Source organism: Chiloscyllium plagiosum, chromosome 14 (assembly GCF_004010195.1).
Source record: "Chiloscyllium plagiosum isolate BGI_BamShark_2017 chromosome 14, ASM401019v2, whole genome shotgun sequence".
Classification (NCBI taxonomy): Eukaryota; Metazoa; Chordata; class Chondrichthyes; order Orectolobiformes; family Hemiscylliidae; genus Chiloscyllium; species Chiloscyllium plagiosum.
The window spans coordinates 27,278,550-27,300,601 of NC_057723.1; the positions used below are offsets into that span (position 1 = coordinate 27,278,550).

Genomic DNA, 22,052 nt, shown 5'->3' on the forward strand with positions numbered 1-22,052 from the left:
AATGCCTTGCCAGTAGCAGTGGTGGACTCTCCTTCATTATGGGCATTTAAACGTGCATTGGATAGGCATATGGAGGATAGTGGGCTAGTGTAGGTTAGGTGGGCTTGGATCGGCGCAACATCGAGGGCCAAAGGGCCTGTACTGCGCTGTATTCTTCTATGTTCTATGTTCATGCCTCACCGCATCATAATTTCTCTGCCCCCAGCTATAACTCTTGCCCTGTCGTGCACACTTATCCCTCTCCATCACTAGAGTAAAGGTCACCGAATTGTGGTCACTGTCCCCAAAGTGCTCACCTACCTCTAATTCTAACACCTGGCCTGGTTCATTACCCAGAACCAAATCCAGTATGGCCTCACCTCTTGTTGGCCTATCTACATATTGTGTCAGGAAACCCTCCTGCACACATTGGACAAACACTGACCCATCTAACGAACTTGAGCTATAGCTTTCCCAATCAATATAATGTGATACCCAAGTGAATTCTGTCTGGTGAGGGTAGATTTAACATTTCATTACGGTTACCCAAATGGTAAAATCCTAGCTTCTTTCCAATACTTCTGCAAAATTAGTTGTAAAGAAGCTGGGTCATCACTGAATATTTCTGGTACAGCACTCTTTATTAGAAATTATATGACCATTATGAGAAACTAGGACATTTTGAGGTTGTACAGGACATGGGTGAGGGCACTTTTGGAGCAACTGCATTCAATTCTGTTCTCCCTGCGATAGGAAAGATGTTGTGAAACTTAAAAAGGGTTCAGAAAAGATTTGTAAGGGTCTTGCCAGGGTTGGAGGGTTGAGCTACAGGGAAAGGCTGAAAGACTGTGGCTATTTTCGCTCGAGCACAGGATGCTGAAGGGTGACCCTTTTTAGAATTTTAGACAATCTTAGGGCATGAATAGGATGAATAGCTAAGGCCTCTTCCTCCGCGTAGGGGAGTCCAAAACTAGACTGCATAGGTTTACGGTGAGAAAGGAAAGAGATAAAAGGAACCCAAGGGAGAACTTTTTCACGTGGGCGCTGGTACATATATGGAATGAGCTGCTGGAGGAAGTGGTGCAGGCTGGTTCTATTATAGTAATTAAAAGGCATCTGACCTATCTGAAGAAGAAGGGTTTAGAGGGATATAGGCCAAATGCTGGCAAATGAGTCTAGACTATTTTACGATATTAGGTCATGGATGAGTGAACCAAAGGGTCTGTTTCCACGCTGTACATCTGTGAAACTATGCCAAAATAATAATCTATTCAAACTGATGAAATACATTGTTTCCAGACTTTGTAGCTAAACTTAATAACTACAGCTTCATATTTTATAAAGTGGGTTCATATAGAAGTTTCTTCTGTTAATTAGATAACAAAGTATTATTGCCATAGATTTTCTGAGATAAATATAACCAATTGTGTCAAGGTGTTCAGAGTGCTTTTATGAGAATTCTTGAAACTGTGCCTGAGAAATACACAATCATTGATACTTCAAAGATCTCTATAGCAATGCAATGTGAAAGTAAATAGGGCAAGAACCATCCAATTGTTTGAGTGAAGATGGCCAATCAGCCCATTGTGACTGGACTGACTCAGCATTTTAACTTCATGCCAGTCTCCTGTCTTTTCCTTTGTAATCCTGCACATTGTTTCTATTTAAATAATCATCCAATTCCCTTGTGAATACATCAATTACTCTGTTTCCATCAGACTTCTATGTAGTGTGTTCCGGACACTAACAACTCATTGTGTGAAAAGGTTATTTCCCACCAAACATTTGCTACGTTACAAGTCGTTTATAAATGAGCGCTCGAGTTCTTGATCCTTTGAGTAAGAATAACTTCTCTCTAACCTACTCTGTCCAGACTCCTCATGATTTTGACTTCCTGTTTCAGGCACATCTCAATGACACAGCAGACTGACTTCCTGTGTTAATGCAATGGCAAAAGACCATCTGTTTGAAAGCTTATCTATGTTTTTAATTTAATTTAATGAAATAAATTTGAAGAATTGAGGAAACAGGAGTGGAATTGGTGTTTTGCTTACCCAGTATAATATGTGTGTTGCTAGACTTTAAATTAAAGATAGCAATGGCATATCTTTGTTTGTTAACATCACAAACCTGAGCAATAATTGGAAGATGATGAGAGGCTATTTAAAAATAAAAATATACAAAAGCAAATTGACCTACAACTACTCCCTCACCCCACTAAAATCCATCTCCCTTTCTTGAGTGCCCAACTCAGGCAATTTGTGTCTTTTGTCCTTCATGCAGACAACAAAAATTTCCCATTAAGCAGTCACAAGAGACATTTAAAAGTGTTATGATGATACAGTTATTAATAAATTATGCTTATGTAACGTGTAGCAATTCTTAACTCAAATGAGATGGGCTCTGTAGCTAATGGCCCGTAGGTGTGTTTTTTTTCTTTGTCCACTCCTTTTTTGAAGGAAGCTAGAACTCCAAGAACCTTGATGACACCTTCAAGTGAGAACATGGGTATGTGTGTCAGTGAATTGCAGTAAAATTCACCATTTTTAAAATACAACTCAAAACTATTAAGAGAATTTCCTGAGAAAATCTATAAAGTACTAAATATTAAATTAGATAATTTGAAAAGCTTTATTTGTTTTCTCAAGGAACCAGCACGTTACTATGCAGCTGTGTGTTACAGCAGGGAATTTTACTGCAATTCACTATTACAGTAAACAGTTTTACATTGTGTTGAAATGGCACAAGGCATTGCTAACTTTTTTTTTAGCAGTTTTGATCAATTTCACTGCTGTGTACTTCTCCTGCCAATATGCGTACTGGGGTCACTGCATTTGCTGAAAGATACACTTGTTTTTCCAGATTCTGTGTTCTGAAGTGGGTTGGTTGAGAAAGGAATTGATTACTAACATAGCACTGACGAAGGTGTTACTACATAATCCAGTAATTTTAAAAAGCCAGATATATGTAACATACTAGTTTTATGGTTTTTATTTGCATAGTGTAAATGTTAATAATTCATTAACTGGTTGGTATTAATATTCTGATTTCATCAATTGAATTACCTTCCTATTTTCATACTTATCACCAGCTCCTGTCATCTTTAATGATCAATACAACTTGTTGTCTTGGTTATTATTTTGAAGAGCAGCGTGAAATAAATTTGAAGAATTGAGGAAACAGGAGTGGAATTGGTGTTTTACTTACCCAGTATAATATGTGTGTTGCTAGACTTTAAATGATGGCATGTCTGAACAGTTTCTTCTTACAGTGCAGGAAGACCAGATGATTTTTCTAGTTACATTAGATAATTGAGACATTAGATAATTGGTTAAAATGAGACTGTACACTTCTTTATCTCTTTTTTTTTAAGATTACATGAGATTTTTTTTTAGATTACATTACAGTGTGGAAACAGGCCCTTCGGCCCAACAAGTCCACACCGACCCACCGAAGCGCAACCCACCCATACCCCTACATTTAACCCTTACCTAACACTACAAGCAATTTAATATGGCCAATTCACCTGACCTGCACATCTTTGGACTGTGGGAGGAAACCGGAGCATCCGGAGGAAACCCACGCAGACACGGGGAGAATGTGCAAACTCCACACAGTCAGTCGCCTGAGGCGGGAATTGAACCCGGGTCTCTGGCGCTGTGAGGCAGCAGTGCTAACCACTGTGCCACCGTGCCGCCCACACTTAGAAATTTTGAAGGTTTGTTGTAAAGTGCAACTGTTCCCTTCAAGGAACTTACTTTGCAGCTATTCGTGCACTTTCAATTAGAGTCAGAGTCATAGAGATGTACAGCACAAACAGACCCTTCGGTCCAACTCATCCATGCCGACCAGATATCCCAACCCACTCTAGTCCCAGCTGCCAGCCCATATCTTCCAAACCCTTGCTATTCATATGCCCACCCAGATGCCTTTTAAATGTGGCAATTGTACTAGCTTCCAGTATATCCTGTGGCTGCTCATTCCAAACACATACACATATGCCCCCAGGTCTATTTTACATCTTTCCCCCTCACCTTAAACCTGTGCCCTCTAGCTGGACTCCCCCATCCCAGAGGAAAGACTTTGTCTATTTATCCCATCCATGCCCCTCATGATTTTATAAACATCTGTAAGGTCACTCCTCAGCCTCCCATGCTCCAGGGAAAACAGCCCCAGCCTATTCAACCTCTCCCTATAGTTCAAATCCTCCAACCCTGACAACACCCTTGTAAATCTTTTCTGAACGCTTTCAAGTTTCACACCTTTCTGATAGGAAAGAGACTTGAATTGCACGCAATATTCTAAAAGTGGCCTAACCAATGTCCTGTACATCCCCAACATGACCTCCCAACTCCTGTACTCCATACTCTGACCAATAAAGGAAAGCATACCAACGCCTTCTTCATTATCCTATCCACCTGCAATTCCACTTTCAAAGAGCTATGAACCTGCACTCCAAGGTCTCTTTGTTCAGCAACACTCTCTAGTACCTTACCATTAAATGTGTAAGTCCTGCTAAGATTTGCTTTCCCAGAAAGCAGCATCGTGCATTTATCTGAATTAAACTCCATCTGCCACTTCTCTGCCCATTGGCCCATCTGATCAAGATCCCGTTGTAGTCTGAGGTAAACTTCTTCGCTGTCCACTACACCTCCAATTTTGGTGTCATCTGCAAACTTACTAACTATGCCTCTTATGCTCGCATCCATATAATTTATATAAATGATGAAAAGTAGAGGACCCAGCACCAATCCTTGTGGCACTCCACTGGTCACAGGCCTCCAGTCTGAAAAACAACCCTCCACCACACCCTCTGTCTTCTACCCTTTGAGCCAGTTCTGCATCCAAATGGCTAGTTCTCCCGGTATTCCATGAGATCTAACCTTGCTAATCTGTCTCCCAATGGGAACCTTGTTGAATGCCTTACTGAAGTCCATATAGATCACATCTCCCACTCTCCCCTCATCAATCCTCTCTATTACTTCTTCATAAAACTCAATCAAGTTTGAGAGACGTGATTTCCCATGCACAAAGCCATGTTGACTATCCCTAATCAGTCCTTGCCTTTCCAAATTCATATACATCCTGTCCCTCAGGATTCCCTCCAACAACTTGCCCACCCCTGACATCAGGCTCACTGTTCTATAGCTCCCTGGCTTGTCCTTATCACCTTTCTTAAACAGTGGCAGCACGTTAGCCAACCTCCAGTCTTCTGGCACCTCACCTGTGATTATTGATGACAAAACTATTTCAGCAAGGGGCCCAGCAATCACTTCCCTAGCTTCCCCCATAATTCTCTGGTACACCTGATCAGGTCCTGGGGATTTGTCCACCTTTGTGTTTCACGACATCTCGCACTTCCTCCTCTGTAATATGGACTCTTTGAATATTTTCTTAATTATGCAATCACATGATTTGATTGTGGTAATTAGGGACAAGACATGTTACTATTAATTTACTGCACGTAGCTTTGCCAAAATAATCACAGTAGAAGTGAAGTTCCTAATAGTAAGTGCCAAGGCATGTCTTGTACTGCCAGCGGAAAGCAAATTAAGGCTTAACACAATGTAAAACAGCACATTTATGCATTAAGGATTGGTTAAATCATTAAGGGAGTCAAGGGCTCTGCGGTTAAGGCAGGAAATTGGAGTTGAGGATTATCTCATTGATGGGCTGAATGGCATACTTCTGCTTCTCCATCTTATAGACGTGCCAAATATTGCAGGTTCTTAATTGGTGGTGAATCTTTATACTGGATACAGAACATAAAACCTATATCCAAACAATCTATCATGGTTACTTGTTTGTTTTTCCTTCAAAGCACTTCTGTATTCCAGTTTTTTTTTGTGGCAATTTAAAATTTTCAGTGTCAAAAGTATTTTCAAGCATTGTGCACACAGACATACATTGATAATCGTCATAAGAGCCCAAATTGAAATTTGTTAGCATAACGGCATCCATAACCCCCTACCCAAACTTAGTGAAATTACTGCAGGGATTCTCTAGATAAAAACAAGGACTGCCGATGCTGGAAACCAGATTCTAGATTAGAGTGGTGCTGGAAAAGCACAGCAGTTAATGCAGCATCCGAGGAGCAGGAAAATCGACGTTTCTGGCAAAAGCACTTCATCAGGAATAGAGCAGGGATTCTCTGAAGACTTGGGAAACCTGCCTGATTGTCTGGCCAAACGTTTCCTCATTATAATTGCCAGAGCAACCTCTGAATGCTCATTTGATCCACTGTATGAAAATTGTAGAAATCTTGGAGTGGAGAATGGTGTTATGATTGAAGTGTGAGGAGTGCATGATCCTTTGCACCAATCGCTACATTTGTTTTAAACTAATGTTTTACCCAGTTATTAATGGTGTGTTAGTTTATCAATTTCAGAATACAGATCTGCCAATCATATTGTTTTACTAAACAAACATAGTGTTGTTTAATTATGAAACAAGTTTTGCATTTTTGAGTAAATCTTATTAGCGTACAGTTTAAATTATAACAGTATTAATATATACTATTCCAAATAACCTAATACAGACCAGTTAAAAATACTGTCTCTCCAGAGATCAACTGTTTTGAAACAAAATACTTTCACCAATCAATTATTAATTTGTGAAGCTAAAAAAGGATAAAGTTTGAAATGTTCCGTTTGGCATCCTTGCACATGTAGACAGATGTCACAAGACACATTTGGTTATCACTGGGAATGTTGGTAACTGTTCATTCAGTAGATGTTGGGATGAAGTCTTCGAGTAGCTTCCCAGGAGAATGGCAGCTTCAGATTTTTTTAGCCCTCAGACTGGGTTTTCAGAAGATTTTCAAAACGAATAAAATAAGTTTGATGACTTCATTCAGCAGACTGCACATTAGTTGAACGCCATAAAGTATCACGAAGCCGTAACTTCTGACAGCCATAAATTTGCCTGTGACCTCAGTAAACATATCAAGAGGTGAAGTTAAAACAAGAAACTTCCAGTTAGTGTCTTTTCAAAACAAAAAATGTATAGATGACAGTTACATTGTCTATCCAGCATCCAAGCCAAGAAGCTCATGAGGGATATGTGAAAAGAAATAAGAGCAGCCACGAGAATCTGAGAGAAAAACTAGAAGCTAACATAAAAGAAGTCAAAAGTCTTCTCCACAGTAAAAAGGGAGGTGTAACTGATGAAAAATCAAAGCCCAGGATTTGTGCATGGAGGCAAGGCTGCGATACTGATTGATCTTTTCCACCGGTCTTTGCTGAGGAAGAGTGCCCAAGTGAGTGAAAGAGGAGGTAATTGAATTTTTTAATGTGTTAAAAATTTATTAAGTGCTGGATGTACTGGATAGGCTGTGCTCAAGGTTAATAAGTCAGCAGGGTCATGAAAGATGCAACTAGGGTGCTGAGAGAAGTAAGGGTAGAAATTGTGGAGGAACTTGCAATAATGTGTCAATCCTCCATTGATCTAGGGTGGTGGTAGAGGACTGGAGTATTTCAAATATCATGCCACTCACAAAAGGTTGCATGAATAAGTTCATTAACAAGAAGTCAAGTCAGTTAAACTTCATGGTGAAAATGGTTTTGGAAATTGCAGGACAAGATTCGTAGTCTCTTGGTCAAACACAGGTTAGTTAAGAAAAACCAGCACAAATGTCTTGAACACATTATCGTGTTTGGCTGACTTAACTTTGAGTTTTTTTGTTCAGGTAGCAGTGAGATTTGATTAGGGTCGTGCATTTAATATGGTGTACATGGTACTACACAAAATGTTTTGGGTGGGCACTCTGTGGGAGATCAGAGCTGGGCTGCGAGGGAATGGAAGATTAAGTGGGAGATTTGATAGAGCTGTTGAAAATAATGAAGTGTCTGAACACCGTAGATAAAGAGAAATAGTCCCTTTTACTGGAGGGGTTAAGAACTAGAGGACACCAATTTAAGATGTTCAGCAAAAGATGTAAATAGGCCAAGGAACCAATTATTGACTTTCGGCAGGGTGTTACTAATATCCTTTGAAGAGAAAATGAGGTCTGCAGATGCTGGAGATCAGAGATGGAAATGTGTTGCTGGAGAAGCGCGGCAGGTCAGGCAGCATCTAGGGAACAGGAGAATCGACGTTTCGGGCATTCCTGAAGAAGGGCTAATGCCCGAAACGTCGATTCTCCTGTTCCCTAGATGTTACTAATAGCCCCCTACACATTAACAGCACAGAGATGGAACGAATGGAGAGAGTCAAGCTCCTGGTAGTGGTCATCCACAACGAGCTTTCTTCAACTCTTCATGTGGATGCACTCGTTAGAAAGGCCCAACAACGTCTCTTCTTCCTCAGGCAGCTGTGGACAATTGGCAGGATGGTGAATACCCTTGCCAACTTTTATAGGTACTCCATCGAGAGCATTCTGTCTGGATATATCGCTACCTGATACGGCTACTGTAGCATTCAAGATCGGAGGTGGTGAACTTTGCTTGGACGATCACAAAGTCCAACCTCCCATTTATAGAATCCATCTACCAGGCCCTCTGTCAAGGAAATTGCCAGCATTCTCAAAGATTCATCCCACCCTGGCAATGTTTTTCTACAACCTCCACCTTCGGGGAGAAGGTACAGAAGCCTGAACATACACACCCGCCAGTTTTGAAACAGTTCTACCCTACTGTTATTAGAATACTGAGTTGACTCACAAACCCTTAACATTCGCCTGTACCTGTATTTTTGTTTTTACTGCTGTTTACCTATTATTTACTTATCTATGCTACTTAATTCTGTGACCTGCCTGTATTGCTCACAAGACAAAGCTTTTCACTGTGCCTCAGTACACGTGACAATAAATTCAATTCCATTCAGGAACATGAAAAGCCTTTCTTGCAGTGCATGGCTAGAATCTGAAATGCTGTATCTGATAGTCTGATGAATGCAGATACAATTAAGGGCTTCAGATAAATATTCAATTCTCTTTGAAATGCAAATCTTTGCAGGCTGTGGGGCTTGACTAGATGAGTACCTCTTCTAGAAGACCAAAGTTGACAGGATGGGTTGAATGACCTGTTGTGCTGTAACCATTCTTTGATGCAAATCAGCTCTGGACAATGAATTAAGTAAATATTATGCCATGACATTATTCACAAGTAGCCCAGCATGTTAAACTTGTAGACATAATACAGCACTATTCAGCACTGTATTTAGGCTTGTAATCCTAAATAAGCGTATTGCCTAATATCTTTATATATTTAAAATTACCAATCCAGTTCTAAAAAATGAACTCTAAGGATTATTCCAGTCAAAGGATCTTTGTTATGTATATTGTTATTTTCTGCTGTTACACAGTATTTCCAGAATTAGGATGAATGATGAAAGGGTATTGACTTGAAATGTATCTTATTGCTCTCTCCATAGCTGCTTCCTGACCTAGCTGAGTATTTCTAATATTTTCTATTTTTATTCAAGATTTTCATCATTTGCAATTTCCTGCTTTTTGACTGTACATTCTGTTTTGCTTGCATCCTATATCTAATGAAATAAACACAGAAAGGAGTATAATTTTTGAATAAGTTCCATTTCCAATGGAGTTTTGTAACTAAATTGACCCTCTGAAAAAGAGCAAATATGTGTTGTGTTGAACTCTATGCACTGCCAGTTAATGATTTACCAATGAATGTACATTCACACTTATCAATGTTTCCCGTCTTAACCATTGCTACCATGAAGGAATGATAAGTGCTTTCGTAAAATCACTGGAGAGAATTGCAACTGTTCCTTCGTGGATCCTCACTTATTAAATTTCAAAGCAGCGTTAATGGCTGAGAGTGAATACCTGACATGGTGAGAGGAAAAAAAAGGAAGAAATATGGGTTTAAATCTGCATTCTGTCATATTTGTGGCGCAGCAATTTGGGCAGACAGTATTATTTCGCATGTAATGCATCAAGTTCAACAGTCTTCAAAATTGTTTTTTTTTCCCTTATTTAAATGACAATAGTTTAAACTGACATTTGTCATCTGAAGTAAAATATTAAAGTATATCGTCAAATTTCTGTCTTTTCTCTGTCTCTTAGAGGTTTGGATGTCATTCTTAATTCATCTTGCAGCAGACTATATATGTACATGCATCTCTAATACATCTCTAGCACTATTGAGTAAACTCATTTGGAGAGCTTAAGCTAGGAATAGATTGCAAAGGAATAGGAAAGTCACCATCTAGTCTGAGATCTTTTGACTCATTCAATGACTCACTTTGACTCACTTATGCAATAGATGTTTGTATTTAAAAATGGTCTGATTATATCCAGCAATGAAACATTTATACTGAATAGTTTAGAATTTTTAGTTTTGGAGATGCTAGTGATGGACTGGGGTGTACAAAGTCAAAAATCACACAACACCAGGTTGTAGTCCAACAAGTGTATTTGGCAGCATTAGTTTTCGGAGTGCTGCTTCTTCATCAGGTGGTTTTATTTTTCCCACTTTGCTTCCAATACTTAATATATCATGTAGCTAATTTAAAGGTAGAGTTCTGCTGCAGTGTTGCTATAAAGTTGGTATTGAGAAGTGGGAAATAGCATAATGTATAATAAACATGAATTTCAAAAGGACAAGTCTTGACCAAAGGTATTCAATTTTTGAGGTAACATTGATAATGCAGTCAGTTTATTTTATCTAGATTTTTCAATAGGTGCCTTGTAATTGACTTCCAATGGAGTAGGGATGTTTCAAGCAAATAGTATAAATGTATTTAAAGGGAAGCCAATTGTGCATTTGAGAGGGGAGTGACCAGATGGTTACTGTGGTAAATTTAAACAAGTGAAAACAGGAGAAAGTTCAAGTGGAGTATTTAAACTGGAAGAAATTGTTTGATTGAATGACCCCTTTCTTTGCTATATATTTAGCAAAATCCAATGAAATGGCCTTAAGTGTCAGGTTCTCCAAATGGTATTAATTTAATCTTTTGGACCTGTAATTTTCATTTTAAAAATCATAAGACGTAATATAACTAAAATCTCTACAGTATTTTGCATTTGTGTAGTGAAGGCTGGCTTTGTTTTAAATTTACAACTTCAAGTATCTTTTAAGCATTTTTAAAGAAACTAGCATAATCCTAAAATTCTCTCTAAGGGCATTGTGGGTCTAACTGCAGCATATGGATTGCAGCAGTTCAAGAAGGAAGTTCATCACTGCCTTCTCAAGGGGAGCTGGGGATGGGCAATAAATGCTGGCCAGTCAGTGACACTTGCCTCTCGAGAGTGAATCAAAGAAAACTCATTGACATGCCACTGACAATATATCCAGGGAGAACTACACGTACTTTTAGTGGCTATGAACCTATTTTCCCAGAGTTTAGTTGACCAGAGAGAGAGATGTAAACATAGATGTGTGCCATGTACTGTTAATGTATTTTGTCGAATAGAACTGGCATATCCAGTAACAGTAACCATTAGCTGCAGAATGAGGTTGAGTAAACAAGGACTGATGGACTGAGCTCTATGGTTTAATTCTGCTTTAGAGGACAAGATGGTGTGCCTGTAGACATCTCACTGGAGTTAGAGAACTGGTGAATTCATGGAAGGAGTTAAAAAGCATGATCTTCAATTCACTGGGAATGATTAATCATTGTAGTTTCTTTGGATAATACATGCCTTTTTTAAAAAAAAATAATTGAATGGACTTCTCTGCTACTGCTTCTGGAGTAAGTTTTTCTGAAATCTTGTGGAAGCATCCATAATCATTAAAAGGTACTGGTTCCCTTCCTGGTTTGAGGTAGGACCTACGTGTTCTATTAAGATCCTGTAAACAGTATTTCAAAAGCTCGAATTGAAAAGGCACAAGTTTAATTAAGCCTTTGAAGTTTTCCCATTTGTAACACATGTCAGGCAAAATCTGACAACATCTTTATGTAATCCTGGCCAATAAAAACGTTATAACATTATATCCTTTGTTTTTCTAATATCCACGTGACCTATCATTGAAATTTTATGACCCCCTTGTAATTTTCCTTGTTCTAAAATTGCAATCATTTGAAGTAAAAGACCAACAGGATTTTAAAGGGCTTCTAAAGATTTCACCTTATTGAGTAAATGTCGTCATCAGTGAAAATTAATTATCTCCAGATTTGTAGATAGGTGAAGATTATGATGTAGCTTTCATGATTGACTAGAAAGTAAAACATAACATTACCATAGAAGACAATGAGGGAGTGGGAAAACATGAAGCGGTCCAAAGAAAATCAAGCAACTTCAGTCACTGCTAAGGAAGGAAGATGCCAATTCTTCAGCTGGGGGAATGGAGTATACAACCAAGGCTCACAACAGGAAGGAATTGCTGTTTAGAAAGCAGAACATCTGAGACCAGCTTGGTTGAAAGATTACATGATATATAGAGAAATCTGAAAGCCTTGCTTGAAAAGAATGTCAATGCAAACATGGGCATACTATCTCACTTCGAAGAACACCAGAGACACACCAAAAGCTCTACAAGTGTGCAACAAATACATGCTCAAGTGAGAGAAGAGGGAGTGTTGCAAGTCACAACCTTCAAGAAGCGAGTCTGAGGTGACAATGAATTGTAAAATCTTTTAGAGGGAAGCCCTGTAAAGTTTAATTTTGAAAAGAAAAGGGGTAACAATAAAGAGTGAGAACTAAGACTTTGGTGGCAGATGGGGACTTAGTGGACAGCACAAGTGTAAGAGTCTGTAAATATAAGGTTCTTTGTCAAAATGAACACAGACTGCTGTAATTTGAAAAACAATCAGACCACCTTCATCCCATAAAGAAGTCATACATATCCCGGTTGCACTAAATTCAGTTCTTGGTTGATTTCCGCACTGTTAATTTATGGTTTTAAACGTAGATACTTAGATCGGAAGTAGACCTGTAGTTGAATAGGAGTAGTTGATTATCCTTTCGTTGTCCTCTAGGTTGAGCATCTTCACTGCTGGCTGAATTCAATAAATGTAGTTTTGGATTCCTATGGCCTCCACACGTCTTCTGGACACATGTGCTGAGCTACTGTGGAGTATCTAAAGCACAAAACATTCACTTTACAGCAGAGCACTGCATTCTGATATTGTTAGGTCATCTCAAAACTAATCAGTCCAGATTTCAGTCAGCAACGAAAGGATGGCATTAGGCACTGACCTTGAAGCAAATTTCCTGCAAAACAAAATGAACATTCTCTTTGCCGTGGATCTCACCTTTTCTGATTTGCTTTCATTTCGTGGCCAGTTCAAGGGAACCCTCAACCCAGATAGTCATGCTGGCTTCAATCCATAAACAATGATTATTCAGAAAGGCAAAGCAACCAATCATATTGAGGAATTCCCATAATAAATTAAGAAGCAAAACGCACTGATTACCCTTCACTTTTTAATAATTTCGCAGGCAATAATTTAAAGATTGGGATAATAACATGTAGTTAAGGTAAAACACAGTATTGTAAGTTCTTTAAAAAGCCAAAACTGTAGAGCTTTTTTCTCACTGTGAGAAATTGCCATAAAATTAAGTTTGAGGCCCAGAGGTTTTGGCAGAAATTATATGATTAGTACCCTACTAAAAGTTCAGTTGCCTCTCATTCAACATATTGTAACTTATTACTTATAGCATCAAAATGCAAATTCTTGACAGTAGGTTTCAGAAAATTCCTATCTGCAGGAATTTCAACAGTCAACCCTGTGGAGAATAATGAATTACTGACACTTAACTGCGCATATGCAAATTCCGTAAGTTGTTGTCAGCTTTACTGGCTACAGAATTGAGTTATATTGAAGGCTGATGTTTTCCCTATCAATGCAACAGCAAAATCTGGGCCATTATGTTGCTGCTGACAAAATTACATCACTTCTGTGAACCTTACTCTTTGGATCTCTGTCCCTCCATTTCTTTAGAATAGCTTGTTTATTTTAATTTTTTGGGCTTTCATCTTAATTTAAACCCTATAACCCTCAGTGGTTACAGTTATCCTCCCTCCAACCTTCTCCTCCTCTTCATGCCTCTCTCCTTCCTCCATTCCATCCATTCCCTTCATTTCCCCTTCCCCAAGCCCAGAGTTATTTTCTCACCCTCTGATAGATACAAATCATCTCCTTCAGTCCCCTTCACTTCTCTTCATTTTCTCTGTATATTTTCTTCTATGTGTCTGTTTTATTCATGTTATGCAGTAAGTCACAATTCAACAAGAATATGTAAAAAGAACACAAAAACAAATAAATCACAATGCCAAGTTTTTCTGTTTACATGTGTACTCATCAAAATTGGAGATCTATGGGTAGATTGAAACACTGGCTTGATTATACTTTGAAGGTGGTTGTACTTTTTTTGTGGTGCTGTTAAATGTGTCATAATAGATCCTTTAAGGGTTCAATATATCTGTTCAGAATTGTAAATTATTTTATCTTTGGTTATGGAAATGTTTCATTCAATTAGGTATCTAAATGTTCATATATATTTCCAGTTAAACAGTTTAAGGCTGTCTTATTTAGAGATCTGTTGTCAAAGGAAAGCTGATAGCTGACTTTTGGTGCAGGGTCACAGTTCTCTGTGTCACAGCCAGCGATGTTTATGGAACTATGCAAATTCGTTGTTATAGAAGTATAAAGTTAGTCAGTGAGTCATTTGGATAAGACAATACTTCTACGTGGCTTTTTTTTAATTTAACCATTCCAACTGAACAGTATGAATAGAAAGTTCCTGTGATTGTGGGCCTTTTTTTAAATGCATATGATTCATGATGGAAATTTAAGGACTCAAGTTTTGTATCAGCCAAGTAGTGAAGCTCAGTGATTAAGTAACTCATTAGTGATGAAAACCTGTATTCATTGGTTCCCATCAGTATGCTGTATGAAGATTTTTAGGCACACAGAAATTCCGTGGTTGTTTCCGCCCCACTCATGTTTATATTCCCAGCTTAGTTTCACAGCTTCATTTACAGCTCTGTATCATCTGCTATCTCTTGTTCACCTCCTGTTGCCCACTCCATATTCTTTTCTTTGATGTTTCTGGCTCAGTTATCCTTGTATTTCAAATTTTCCAGTCTTGGAAGATTAGATACCTCCTCTCCTTCATTCGTGGAAAGAGGCTTATTCTTCATTGATGATTTGGATTCTAAATCCATGAATGAAAGAACTGCCTTTTCTACTTTGCCAGAACTAAGGCTGAAACCAGTAGCAAAACAAAAGAAATAAGTCAACAAAAGTTATTAATCATGGCTCTTGTTTAGACAACTCCGATTGGACCATTTCTTTATAGCTAGGCTAGTGTTCTTGTCTTTGAGCTTAAATGAAGCAACGTGCTTTTTCAATGATGAATAAATTGGAAACTACATGCTTCAAATTAAGTTCTTCCTTTTTCTATGAACCAAAATATTCTGGAATGCAAATCTGACTTTGAATCAGTGAAACTCAGAGGTCTTTATCATACTATCCATTACAATCATACCAAAGAAATTCACACACTGATGCCAAAGTATAACTTAGTTCTTCCAAAATTCAGTGCCCTCTTTGCAATGCCCTAGTTCATTTAAAATACTATTAAAGAGTTTAGCAAGCATGTCTAAAAGTCTTTAATTTATGTTTTTGGTTCATTTATAAAATTAATGAATTTCTTTTCTCCCCTTCCTCCTCATAATTTTTACAGCTTCCTGCAGATCTTTCCAAGATGCACCTCACAGACAATCCACATCCACAGGTGACACATGTCCCTTCCAGCCAGTCCGGGTGCAGTATTGCCAGTGACTCTGGGAGCAGCAGCCTGTCGGATATCTATCAGGTAAAGTCACAATGAGGAGAAACATTGTAATTACAGTATTAAACTTTTAGTAATTATTTGCACAGATGCACCCTACAAAGTAAAAGTTGCACTTTTAGAACACCTTTAACATAAAGTCCCAAAGTAAAATATGGAGGTTGAGGCGGAAGGAGATTGATGGTTGACTAATATTTTGATCAAGGAGATACTTTTTTTTAAGGAAAAGAGGGAGAGGCATGGATAGGCAGAACAGTTCAGGGACAGAAAACAGGCTGAAGACCTCTGTTACATTGAGGCATGAGCGTATGAAGAATGATTCACAAGACCTCCAGATATAGAATACTGGATTGATATAGGTCTTGTATAAGTTATAGAGAGAAAGTTTGTAAAGGAAAGACAGATTTGGGAAAAAAAGAGAGTTAGGATTTAAACTAGAAGTTTAGAAGGTAGGATATCAGTATGCAATGGATGACTGAGAATGTTTGATGGGGTATTGGGTTAAAGTAATGAGTTATTTTGGGCAGGGAAAGTCTTTCACTGCTGAAGAAAGTTTTTTTTTGACATTCCATCTGAAGTAATGACCTTCTGTTCAATGTTTAAATCTATTTTACTTAAAATGTCAAATCAGTATTTGTTGAAATAATATGTTGCTGCCTTAAATAATCTAAAATGCCATTGTAACCTTTTAGAATTATGCCCTGACATTAGCTGTAGTATCAGATTTAGGCAGTTTTTATGATCTTTGATGAACCGAGTTAACTAATTGACTCCGAGCTTGTAACTATTCAAATAATATGATATTCTTTATGTATATTAGATATTAGTGGCTTTACTCTGAGTATTGTCACCTGCAACTTACTTTCCTTTCTTTAGACTGAAGTATAAATTTGTGCAATGTTCCTGTGAATAATTTTAGGGAACCAAGTAATTTTGTACTATGGATAGAACTGTATACATGGTACTGATTGAGAGAAATTATATCTATTGAGGGGTCATATGTGTTGTCATAATAGTTTGTGGTACCCTGGATCCTAATCCATGTTGGGTGGAACTACACTCTGTAAAAATAAGAACCTACAATAGGACTTTTTTCAATTGAATATTTTGTGACTTAATTTAAATGCCATATCTTGGTAATCCTGGTAGTTCCCAGCATTCTTTTGAATAAATAAGTTCTCATCCATGATAAGTGCAAGGGCTGGACTTTATAAGGAGTAGTAAATCAGGGTGGAATGTGACTTGGAAGAGAACTGGCAGGTGTGTTCCCATACGTCTGCTGCCTTCTAGGTCATAGATTTGTAAGTGCTGGTGATGACTTCTTGCCCATTCACGGATGCAACATACTCTATATTTGTACTGTGTTATTTTCACTGGCTAGATCTTTATGCACTTTTGATTTTCCAGAGCCCTGAGTCTCACTGGCATCAGGACTACTTATCACTGCTTATGACGTAAATGGCTTGAATTGCTCACTCATCTCATGATGCAGAATTGCTCCAACACCACCTTAGCTGAACTAATTTGGATCAGTCCCATTAGCTTCAACGTATAATTTTGTTTTCAGCACTCCTTACATCTTTACAGCAGTTCATCAGTCCAACTCCTTCATCTGCAATTGCTTTGGTTTTTAAACCTGGCTGGCTCCCTTGATATTTACTGATTTTTAATCCTTGAGTTTTGCTCTCACTGCTGTTGCTCTTCAGTTTGTCTACCAGTTTTGCTGATGGTTGTTGCCATTACCTGAAGCTCTACACTAGATCCTTGAATTGACATCTGTTGATTCATGGTTGGTTCCACTCTCTACTTCATTTTCAATATGCTGCAGTGCACCTGCACTTCCCAGACAGTTCCTGGATTCATGTTCATTTTGACGGTAGCCTCCAACATTGGTTTATTGATTTTTCACCTGATCTTACCCTGTCTGCTATTCAGCTTCATTAGATCAGTGCATCTCCAACTCTGTGCCATGGGGTGGCACGATGGCTCAGTGGTTAGCACTGCTGCCTCACAACACCAGGGTCCGAGGTTCGATTCCAGCCTTAGGCGACTGTCTGTGTGGAGTTTGTGCATTCTCCCTGTGTCTATATGGGTTTCCTCTGGGTGCTCTGGTTTCCTCCCACAGTCCAAAGATCTGCAGGTCAGGTGAATTGGCCATGCTAAAGTGCCCATAGTGTTAGAAGCATTAGTCAGAGGGAAATGTGTGTGGATGGGTTACTCTTCGGAGGGTCAGTGTGGACTGGTTGGGCCAAAGGGAATGTAATCTAATCTTCAGCTCTCCATTCTCTTATGTTATGTAATTCCCCATCCTCTGCTAACAACTAGGATTTATTCCTTCTAATCTTTGTGTCATTTAAATTTCTTCTCTCTGACTCGTGTCTATTCAGTTTGGCTGCAGCTGTAATTTGTCTCCAGTTTTTCTGTCTTGGACCTTGCCAGTCCTCCTTGTCTGCTCCTTCTGTTCACATAACACCTGCTGTCTTTCATTTCCAATCATAAACATTCCCTATCCGTACATTCCACCAGATTTAATGCAACACATCAGTATTACTCTACCTTCCTATTTTCCTGTTGCCATTTCAGGCTTGAATCGCATCTGTATAGATCCACAGTACTTCACTTAGAGGAGCTTCTTGTGAACAGCACCCTTAACTGTACCATCTTTCTCTGACCCCAGCTTTCCTTTCCAGCATGTATACTGTTGTGCTGACTATTCCTTGTCTCACTCACAGTAACACTGCCAGTTAACAACAACTCTGCCTGTTACTAGTAATGGTTATGCTCCAAAACATTCACTCGTGAGCTAATGCTATGTCAGGCTACACCCTATTGTGAACAGTTGCATTATCACTCTGTTTTGCATTCCGTGAAAGAAACTTTGATTAAAACCAATGTTCCAGACTGTGCAACCCTGCCTCCCCTCTCCGCCCCCCCCCCCCAACCTCGCTGGTTTTTTAGCACCTGCTTTCTCAAATCTGTGGCGTTGTGACTCATGAATTCACACCCTGGTCTCTCCCACTGTTTCTTCAACACCTTCTGCTTCCAGTACTCCACTTTATTCCAACCCCTCTCACTTTTCAGTTCTATCCTAAGAATGTTCCGGCAATATCAATCATCAACTTCTATGTGGATGATGACTCATTTTTAGTTGTGTAAATTTCCATTTTAGAAGGTTTAGCCCTGAATGATAATCCCTTCTAATCCAAACCAATGAGCTCTTCTAATCATGTTTAATTGCATAATACGAAAGGATATGTAAACTCATGGCTGTGTTTTGACCTCTTCATTGGATGATTATTAAGCATCTGGTTAAATTGAATTGATTGAAAAATCATTCTGAAAATTCCGTTTTGTAATGTTCAGTCAGTGAAAAGATGCAATAGAGTTCAGAAAAAGAATTGCACTGGGTTAAAGCCCGGAACTATCATGCTAATGTTTGCATGACATTTTTTCTGAGTGGATTTTTGTTGTTGACCCAATGTCTGTCAATTTGTATGGATTAAATAACTAAGCTCATTAACGACATCGAATTTATGTAATATAGTGTTCTTTTTATTGTACCTAACATCAATTTCCACCAATTTTGCTACTGTGACATTTTATTTTCACAGATGTTAGATTTATCACTTCTCTAAATGAGATTGTCAATTGTTGATGCAAGTGTGGACATTTTTATTGCTAAGTTCTTGCATGACTTAAACCCACATTACACAAGACATTCCTGTTGGAATAGGCACATTACATCATCTCTCTGGTGCTGTATCCAAAATTAAATCACAGTCGTGAAAGGACTGTGGAGTATATTTTCTACCCATATGATCTTGATTCATACTGGTGATATGTTGCATCCACAGTATGTAATATTTTACTCACTAAAAGTTCAGAACAGATAAAGTAAGTGGTAGATGTGCCAGTGTGGCATATTACCCATTATGTTCTAAACTGTTGAACCATCTTGTTATAAAAGTGTGTTTAAACACAAACACTAAATGCAAATCATGTTTTTAATTAGCAGTGGCCAATGTAATGAGAAAATCTAGTTGCTTCAGGGGAAATCCATCCTAAAATTACGCTAATTTACTTCAAACTAATTGTTTGAAGGTCTCCCTCGACAGCAGAATTGCTGAAGTGCAGTATGATGAGCTACTGAACCTATTGAGATTTATTACTTTTATTTCTTGGTCTGTGCTGAATTGGCTGATCTCCGCTGTGTGACAGTGAAGAACTACAGTTGTCTGTAGCTTCCCTAATCTATGACAAAGCAGCATCAGTCAGATTTCTGCGTTAGACTCTGTTGGAAAGTACTTGGGACTGGTGACAAGTTTGAGTTTGGATGTTTGGTGCCCACTGTTGTCAACTGGACTGCTGAGTACTCTGAAGGATGGCATTTGGACAAAGTATCAAAGGATCACTGCCCACAAAACTACATCTATTGCCTTAGGAAGAAAAAAAGATGAGAGTCTCTCCATTAAGGTAGCACTTAACATTTCAAAAAAAGTGTTTAATATTTTTCAGTGAAGGGAAATTTGCAACACATTGATGAGATTTCTCAACCTCTCGGAGCAAATATGTAAAAATATATTTAACAATCACATTTTTGTTTTGTGATGAACTGAGTGAGCCAATTGCGAAAATACAGAAGTCTGCAATGATATGCTGGATTTCCTAGAGTAGTGTAAGATGAAGGTCAGGTACATAATTAGGATTTAGGATTTCATAAGAGATACCAACCGCACCACCTCTGACTGACATTAATTTCTGTTTAGAATAGCTATATATAGATTATTTATTTTAGTTGTCCTTGTGTCCATTTCCTCTTCACTAAGTGATTTTTTTTTAAGGAGGGTGGTGGTGAGGGAGGGGGGGGGGGGCAGGGGGGAAGGTGGTGGTATTGTCAGTGGCTTGTAGAAAACCCGTTTTTTTTTCTGCTGTTCATTTTGTTAAAATTCACAACATATTTGGATCAGATTTTGGAATTAAATTGTTAATATTTTCCTGTGGTCAGCTTTGTACCCTGCCTTTCCCTGTGTATGAAAATCATATGTTTTCCATAGATATACTTGTTGGATGCGACATGGGTGAATAATGATAGTTTTATAACATCTAGTTGTATGGCAAGGATAGAAGAATTTGTGATTCACAAACAGGTAAACTGGAATGTTGGCCCTAATTAGAGACTTCAATAATGTAAATATCATACAAACATATATTAGCATGTTCTTATTTGATAAAAATGTTGTCACTGAAAGTGATAAATTAAAAGCAAAGACTAGAATAGATGGATGCTTGATGACCAATGATGCCAAATAACTCCTTTCTGTGCTGTAAAACCTCTGACTGTCTTGCAACAATAGTTATGTACATGGCACTGCCGTTGTTTTCCATGTTCCATCTGTTTGTATCACGATCTGACTGTGATTTTTCTTGCTGTTTCTTTTGGACTTGTGCATATTATCTTTGAGTCAGTGATGCTGGGTGTGATCTTTGGATTGTATTGGCTTAGAGGGGCCCTTGATTTGGACAGTTTTTGAAGAGCTGAGTGACCCTTAATCGACACCATAATTAACTAAAAAGAACATCAAATACCATTAATTCAGTTTTGTATATCATTAGTGTCAGCAACTTTAAGCAATAACATCTGTATTCACTTCAAAAAATCAATGGACATTACCAAAAAAAGTCAAAGCTGTCAATTTGCATTAGTTCTGATTTTTTAAAATTTACTGACTAACATTGGGTCACCACGTAGTCCTAAATCCATCACACTTGTGTTCTTCAAAATTAGTAGGATTAACATTTTTCAAAGGTTAATTCTACCCCCCCCCCTTTCTTTTTCTGTCTTTCTTCTCCCTCTTCCCACCCACCTGAAAAATGATGGCAAAAATGCAAATTTCACCAACCAGTTTTTTAATGAGTGTAATTTTGATGATGTGTCATGATTACAAATTAATTCTGTTTTTTAATGAAAACTAACCAATTCCTTCTGTTTTCTCCAAAACTCATTGCACCTTTCGTAGATGTTACATATTTAATTGTGAAAAAAATTCCAGTATTGTTGATGTTAAGGTCAGCACTGCTCTTCCCGAGGATTCTAATTATGGATGACTTGGGAATGACTTCCTATTGCTTTGGATGGGAGCAATGAGATCAGGTTCTTCTTATCCCAGTTGTATACCTTTTCGTGAATGTTAAGCAGGAAAAGAACATTCTCTTGCCTATTTAGAAAGGGATAAGCAGAAACCAATTGTAGGATGCATAGATAGATGCAAGATTTTAAAAAGTAAATAAAAATGAATGAAATGTGTTCATGCAGAACAATGGAAATAATTTCTTAGTTAATAAGGGAATAAGGTTTGCAATAGACGTA

At 38.2% G+C, this 22,052-nt stretch overlaps 1 protein-coding gene across 9 annotated transcripts in view; it reads left to right on the plus strand.

The window, feature by feature from the left end:
- Positions 1–22,052, plus strand: part of LOC122556577 (rap guanine nucleotide exchange factor 6-like) — a 375,201-nt gene that overhangs the window by 223,420 nt on the left and 129,729 nt on the right. For 8 of the 9 annotated variants that reach the window (XM_043703419.1, XM_043703411.1, XM_043703415.1 and 5 more), the window contains one exon: positions 15,578–15,709. The exons of the other annotated variant lie outside the window; for it this stretch is intronic. In XM_043703419.1, coding sequence (XP_043559354.1) covers positions 15,578–15,709 — 132 coding nt within the window. The remainder of the gene's footprint in view (positions 1–15,577; positions 15,710–22,052) is intronic. 9 annotated transcript variants of the gene reach the window in all.